General features: G+C 28.5%; 1 protein-coding gene across 2 annotated transcripts in view; it reads left to right on the top strand.

The window, feature by feature from the left end:
- The first annotated feature begins 1209 nt into the window (after positions 1-1209).
- Positions 1210-8327, top strand: part of LOC108684971 (octopamine receptor beta-3R-like) — a 27330-nt gene continuing 20212 nt past the window's right edge. For both annotated transcript variants that reach the window (XM_018189543.1, XM_018189544.1), the window contains exons 1-2: positions 1210-1987; positions 4719-5025. In XM_018189543.1, the coding sequence (XP_018045032.1) occupies positions 1382-1987; positions 4719-5025 (913 nt within the window). In that variant the 5' untranslated portion in view covers positions 1210-1381. The remainder of the gene's footprint in view (positions 1988-4718; positions 5026-8327) is intronic.

Raw genomic sequence — 8327 nt, 5'->3', positions numbered from 1 at the left:
GTGAAAAATATTTTAGAAATACATAGTTAAAAGAATATATTAAATTAGATATATTAAAGAACATATAAAAATTTATATTAAATACTAATTAATCAGTTGAATATTAAAAATTAAATATTAATTGTAGATTAAAATAAAAACTATTCTAAAAATAAATTAGAATGATAATTTATTTTAATCGAATTAGATTCAAGCATCTCGACAAAAGCAGAGATAATGAGAAAATTTATCGTAATAATTTGTAAATATGTCAGTAATGGAATTAAATGTTATATTCATGTCTTTTGAACTGTCAATACTTGATTCGTCAATCCATCGCTAAAGGAGTTGGAAGACCCTAAATTATGCACGTGTAATCATATGAATATAAAACGTAGTTCCAAGAAAATGAAGGAGAAATCGTTGATGGGTTTTCGTGGCTTGTCGTTAATAACACAGTCAGACATATTTACAGATACTCGCGATTACACAAGCATACATAAAAGCCAGTACGATTGCAATTTTGATGTTCGCCATTACGATCGGTAACTGGGGTATGAAAGAAAAGGAAAGTTTCTGTTTAAAAAATCATTATATCCGTATCTACACTGAGTTTATTTCTTAATTGTAACATTGCTATAAAATAGACCGACATTTTTATAATTATCATACATATGAAAAAAATAATTAAAAATAAAAATAATTAAACAGACATTAGATATTTTCTACTTAATCTGATGAATATAATTTAATGTTTTATTTATATGTATTCATTTAAATTAAATTATCTAGTATTCCAAGCATGTTTATGACATTGTTTACTTATGCGAATGTTTCTTCATTAATTAATCTAATTAAATTGTAATTTCATTTAATTATTTTATTTAGTCATTTCAAAGCACAATCTTTTTTCTCTTTATGATAATTTTTATGACTTATATTCTAATATAAATGTATTATTTTAAATTGATATTTTCTTTAAAAAAGAGGAATTGGTTTATTTTTAACTAGTTAATTCTTTAAAAGCAGATTGTCTATTATAGAACAAATAATAAACGATCAAATTACAAAGTACAAAGTACAAAGACTTTCACGAACAATGTAAGAATTAAAGAGATTTGTTTTAAACAAAATGTAAAATTAATATTGCTACTTAAGATGAGAGTAAAACACTATTATTATGGAAAGTGATTGTAATAAATGAAGAACCTGAACTGCAGTGGACAGATACATTTGGATTGAAAAAATGATATTTTTGTATGCAATATAAAGATTTAACTTGTCTCAAAGATGGAATATTTAAATCGCTATCTTAGCGCTATGATCCAGAAACGATTATAAAAATCGACAAATCTGTCGATGGATTTTAATAGATAAATATTTAATATGATATTGGTCTGGGATGGAAGTCAGCGAACCTCCGGATGAGGAGGTCTATCACCGAATACTCAAGATCAATTTTTCTTCGAACCTTGAGGGTGTTCCTCTTTTTCGAAATAATCTGAGCATTATTGATGAATCAAGAAATATCACTCTAATCGCCCTTAAGGGCGCCATAATGATCAGCATCATCATTACCGCATTGTTAGGCAATGCTTTGGTAATCGCCAGCGTCAGAAGACATCGGAAGTTGCGAGTGCCCACCAATCGCTATGTAGTTTCCTTAGCAATGGCGGATCTTTTAGTGGCAATATGCGCCATGACATTTAATGCTTCCGTCGAGCTTTCCGGTGGTAAATGGCTCCTAGGAAGTATCATGTGCGACGTGTGGAATTCGATGGACGTTTATTTCAGTACCGCCAGCATCCTCCATCTTTGTTGTATCAGCGTTGATAGGTATTATGCAATAGTCAGACCGCTGGAGTACCCAGCCATTATGAGAACTGTAACAGTTACTGCCATGTTGAGTAGTGCTTGGACTCTGCCGGCCCTGATTAGTTTTATACCTATCTTCATGGGCTGGTACACCACGCAGCAACACCTAGACTTCCGTCGGAAGAATCCGCAGGTAGATTGGCCGATACTGCTTTGATTTAAAAATTTATGGATTTAAAAATTCAAGAAAATAAGAGCAAAAATTTACGAATTAAAAAATTATTCTTTAAGAGTGCAGAAATTAATTGTCTAAAATTTTAGAAATATATTTCTAATATACTTCTTTCTTTTAATATACTTCTTAAATCTCAATCAATTATAATTTAAGTGTATTTATTTCATGATGAATTCTTCTCTTTGCTAATCTAATATACCACTACTACACTACAAGTTATCACCTTATAATTATTTGTACAATCCATTAATCTCATTTCGATACCGTATTTCTAATTGTTTCTTTTTTTACAATTTGTTGCTCTATCAATTTATTTTTCAAATTAATCTAGACTAATAAAATTATTCTTCTATTAAATTTTTTATAGAATTCAAAATATGTATATTTAGTACTTTACTTTAATAAAACCTTCAGTAAAAGACAAGATCAAAGAACTTATTTTTAAATCCATATTTAAAAGATTGCATATTACAAAATTTTTTGTAAGAGTAAAGATTGTATATACATATGCTATACTAAGATGTTTATGAAAAAATTTTTCGTGGATTTGACATAATTCGAAAATGTACATTTTAATTAAAATATACATTTTAATATTAGATACTTCTTTTACTAAAAATGACGCGAATATCACTTTTATGTTCATCGCCTCATAAAATTAACAAAATACTAATAATCAAAATATTTTGATATCATCCAATTTCCAAGCGAATCAACATTGTTTTAAGAATTCCGAAACGTTTGATTCTCTGCTTAATTCTCATAGAATATATCAAATAATTCTTTATTTCAATATCTCTATAACTCTCTTATTGTCTTCCTATATCATGTTATTACTTTATTTGTCATTTTTCCGATCGCATTGTCTGTCGACTGTGTTCAATCCATACTTGTGACATTGTCTATTATATCTAGAAGATAACCTAGATAGATCAATATTTCAAAAAAAATTAATCAATACTTCTCGAAAAATTCTTTACTCTAAATATTCTGCTTTTGTTGCAATAATATGCTTATGCAATATAAATATTTTCTTATATGTAGATTTTTTTATATAAAGAAAATAATTTTAAATAATTTATTAAGAGTAAAATATAATTTTCATAAAAAAATAATAATAAATTTACAAAATAAATACTGTGAAATTATTGAATAATAAATAAAATTATTGGAGCAGCAAAATGGTAATAATATATAACTTTTGTCAGAAAATGAAAAGATACGTTATCGCAATATTTGTCTCGATGTATAATTCATTGATATTTCGGTTATATGATTTTGTTGTATTTAGCAGAGATACAAATTGTGATGTTATATACGATATAACTTATATTTTTTATGTATATTTCAGTCTTGTGTGAGGTATCGATTTTTAATTGATGAAGTTTCCGCCGGAAAACTGCCAGTGATAAAATTCGTTTATCAACGCTTTTCTTAACCGTCAGATATTTGCGACTTCTTTTCCTCGTAATAATTACTGATCCCGAATTTAATTGATCTTCAGAAATAGAATCCGGCTAATCACTGCAAATTTCTTAAATTATCGTTCTAATGTTCTTAATACTAAGTATTCTTAATACTGTTATTAATACTGTACTATCACAATGAATGGTGACATCAATTGAGTATCATCATTAATATGATTTCCTTATAATAATTAATATTTTCTTAACAGCTATTAATGTAAGTGGCTTGTAACATCCCTTATCAACTTAAGATTTAGTGGGTTTCCAAAGATAACATTAGATTAATTATAGTATTTATCTCTCTCTTTCCTCTTCAATTAGTATATATTTTTAATGAATAACTCTTGTAATCTTGCTCGTTAGGAAAACTGTATTATTACTTCAGTTTGTATGAATCCCTTAATTACAGAGAAATTAATTTTACATCATAATTTGTATTTTGCTTGCCTCATCACTTTTCGAAGTAAATTAGATACAAAGGCCAATAATTATGTTTAAAATGCATATAGAACGGATACTAGTTTCGTCTATAATTAATCGTGTAATTAGCGCAGATTACCTCGTATTAATTTGGCAAAATGCAATTTATTAACGTTGACATTATAATAAATCAGTTATGACACTATATTCTCTGATAATGAGAGAAGGAAAAGAAATTTGAGGATTTTAGAAAAGAAATCTGATGTGATGGAGGAAAATTAAAAGAACATATTTCTTTAAATTTTGTTATAAATAACATCTTTGAATTTTTGATATTTTAATGGTTTATTTTAATTTTTAATTTTTATTTAATTTTTAAATTTTAAACTTTTTTAATATCACAGTTTTTTTACGATCCCTCAATTTTACTCAAAAATAACTATTATTAAAGTAACTATTAAAGGAGTAATAAAATAACGGTTTATCCATTGTTTCCATTTAATTTTACGAATTATTTAATTTTCACGAATATATCGAACCTTCCAGTTTTTATTTTTTTACAAATTTTTAAAATCAATTTTCCTGTGATTTATTTATCTATATGCATATATTCATAAAATCGAATTGCAAATTTATGTAGAATTTTCTTAAATTCTTTATACTCCAAAATTATTTAGAAGTCTCATACTTTTTGCAAAACTCATTCTGAACGAGTTTATAATTTGTGAAGAGCAAGGAGAAATTTTCACGATAATCCTACAAATTTTATGCAACTGAAAATGCTTCGACTTCTGCAATCTCAGATTTGCATGTTCGTGGTGAATCTCCCATATGCGGTGATCAGTTCCTGTGTGTCCTTTTGGATCCCGGGTGTCGTGATGATCGTCATGTACTGCAAAATTTACAAGGAGGCAGTCAGACAGAGAGCGGCCCTCAGTAGGGCATCTAGCAGCACAGTATTGAACAACGTTCATGTACGTCGCTCTTCCGGCGGCTCCAGACATCATTCTAGGACGTCGCACCAGCTGCTGCTTCATCCGAGCGATGCCAGTGATTATGGAAGACCACCCTCTTACAGAGCTTCAGCGGCGGAACTTAACATCGAAAATGGTGAGTGCAAGAACGGACCGAACGAGTGTGAAAAAAAAACGAAATAAAATAAAATAAAATAATATAAGAAGAAAAATAAAGCGAGAGGTAAAAAATACAATAAAATAATTTTAAAAATGCTAAACAATGTTGAAGAAAATCTTTGGGGGGAGGGGACGTCAAATCTTGTGCATCAAGTGCACGAAAATTGGAGCGAGAATGTCTCTCAATTATCGACGAAATTGAGCGGTGGCGAATTCAATTGCGTTTCCCTTCCATCAGTCATCTCTCGTCAAAAGACCTTAATGCATGTTCCAGCCGACGTGCACAAAGCGAAGATTATTACTTTCGCCCGCGGCCACTTGCCTTTTTCTCGCTACGCTTGATACATCGAAACCGTGTAATCATCGATCCGAGGAGAAATTTCGCTCGGATTTCGTAGCAAATGACATGCAGTGCAAAAATGCACGACAGAACGTTCATTATGTCGGTCGTTTTAACGACACAAAGAACCTCGCAAAGAACATTAATAAAATTCTCCCGATATGTGAATTACACTTTTTCAATGCACTCGATAATAAATGCAAGTCGTATCATTTATCATTTTTCGTATCATTTTTCATGTATTTAAAAACAGTTTTAAAGGTTAAATTCAATAGTGAAAATTGTCCATCGCATCTAAATTTTTAATATTCATTTTAATATTCATTTTCCTTCCCTTTTTAATGTTTATATACTTAAAGGAAAAATTTAAAACTAAAAAATTAAAAAATTATCGTTCTTGAAATTTTTCGTAATATTTGAAACGTTATAAAAAATATTTAAAAAATAAAACATTCAATGTTTTCATCTGAATAATTCATTTTTAATTTTAATAAAAGACATTTTCATGAATACAACTGTTAAAAATCAAAGCTACAAAGAAATAATGTTAGAATGCCTTTATATTGAAATTTATAACGAATAAAATAATTGAGCAATAAGGAATTCGTTTTCGAAATAAATTAACGATTAAAAGCATCGTTTCACATAATAAAAGTAAATTTAACAATAACATATAAAAGATACTCTCAAACATATAAAAATTGGGAAATATTTTCTTTTAAAAACATTAATATTTTTAATCGTAATAGCCAAAAATTTCGGTAAGCAATTCTACGATTACTATGACTGATTTCAAAATACAACAAATATCTACAAAAATTGCACATTATATATAGAATGCAGTATACAATATTCATTGCCTTCCAATACAAGAGAGAATTTGTTTTCAATCACAGATTCTCTGATAAATTCCACAACTTTCATTTTTTCGTTCGGAGGGATTGTTTTATTTCTACATTTTCTTATGTTTATAATATTATATTTTTATAATATTATATTATTATATTTTTATTCATGAAAACCGGAAATTATCATAATAATGACTACACTCAAGGAAAAATTGGAACATTGAAATAAAAAATAAAATTTTTATTCACATCATTATGAAATTGTTGCCAGTTATCATTTAAAAACTAATATAGAGTTGCATCAAAAACTCTGAATTAATTTTTAAATGATTGAAGCGTAATTAATGTCCAATTTCGTAATGATATTAAATAATGATCTTATTGACTTTATTTCACACATAATGTACCAATTTTTCTTTGAGTGTCATTATAATTATAATAATTTTTAGTTTCTATGAAGAAAAATATACACAAGAAAATATAAAAATAAAACGATTCTCGAACGATCGCGAAAAAAATGTGTTCTTTTGTTTCGCGAATACATTCCGATCACACAAAATAATGTATTGATTGAAATTATCATTATGGTATAAATGTTGAACGATAAATGGCATCCATTGCATTAGAAAGCAATTATATCTACAAACGCATTTAGTGTCGACGCAAATTAAATATCTATATCATTATCATATACGCATTACAATACTGTTTCGATATTGTGACTGATGCGATTTACAATGACGACCGTGGAGTATTCTAGTTGAAATGTACGTCGCGACAGATTTTGCGGATATTATTTTCCCTGCTTCGAGAGAGTGGTAACGGTTCTGCAAAAGGAAAATAAAAATTCCTGTGCACTTCCCGTAGCGCTTTATCTGATGGCGTAGAAAAAAAGTGTATGAGAATTCTCGTCCCTATAGATTTTTTGCAAATACATTGCGCGTTTCGCACGCCCACCAAACGAGAATTGCGGTGAATTGCTTTCAATAAAAATATATTTTTTGTTAGACATGGAGAGACGAATCGATCAGTTTCGCATTCGCTTTCATATCACGATGTTACATCTCTAGCAATTTTCTCGTATCCTCAATGACAGTGTATTTAAAAGCTCGCGACGATTTTTTCCTCTCTTTTTTTTCTCTCTCTCTCTCTCTCTCTCTCTCTCTCTCTCTCTCTCTCTCTCTTCCTCTCTTTTTCTAGTTCACTTAGTTGGCATCCCATCACTTTGTACATGAAAATAACGTCAGGAAGTCATGTTTCTAATTTTGACACATAATCCGTGGAGTAGCATAGTCTCTGCTCGTCCTCTGCGAGCCAAGTAAACACGTCTAGTAATAGATCACATAATCTAGTAATAGATCATCTAGCAATACATCATGCATTATATTCTACAAGGCGAGATGTTGTCGTATAATGCGTAGAATAACTGCGTATGATGTGTATTTTTCGTGTTTGCGTGCGTAGATATAGATCTGATTATGAATAACAAATAAAATTATCCAATAATACATGATACAATTTCACGTAACATACCAAATAATACTAAATTCGTATAAATGATAATAACGTCAGCGTATCAAATTCACTACTCTTCCGTACTAACTAATGTAATAATTCACAAATATAAAATTATTTATGCAAATAATAATTTATAATAAAAATAATAATCGTACAAATAAAAATTTATGAAAATATAATTTATGAAAATATATTTCTGTTGATTTTTATTAAAATCATTTTTGAATGCAGTTATTTGCCGATATTAAATAAATTTTATTAGATATTTAATAACTTTTTTAATTCTTTAAATAGGAAGTAAAATATAAATGGAATGTGAATGGAAAATTTCAATCATAATTGTCGACATTTCTACGCATCTTTCATGTTGCTCGTTTTTATAAATAAAAATATTCGTTATTTCTAATGAAAACTGTTGAAAGCGTTTTTTTTTATTAAAAAAACGAATAAACATAAAGGCTTAAATATCAGCACACAAACAGATCAAAATACATTGCAATATCGAGAGAGAAATATTTCAAAATATATTGTACGATTTTATCGCGGGATTTTCAACAGTCCTTTTTCTTTTTT

This window comes from Atta colombica, unplaced genomic scaffold (assembly GCF_001594045.1).
Source record: "Atta colombica isolate Treedump-2 unplaced genomic scaffold, Acol1.0 scaffold141, whole genome shotgun sequence".
Lineage (NCBI taxonomy): Eukaryota > Metazoa > Arthropoda > Insecta > Hymenoptera > Formicidae > Atta > Atta colombica.
Note: the sequence above shows the minus strand (reverse complement) of the source record. Positions and strands in the feature narration are given on the sequence as shown.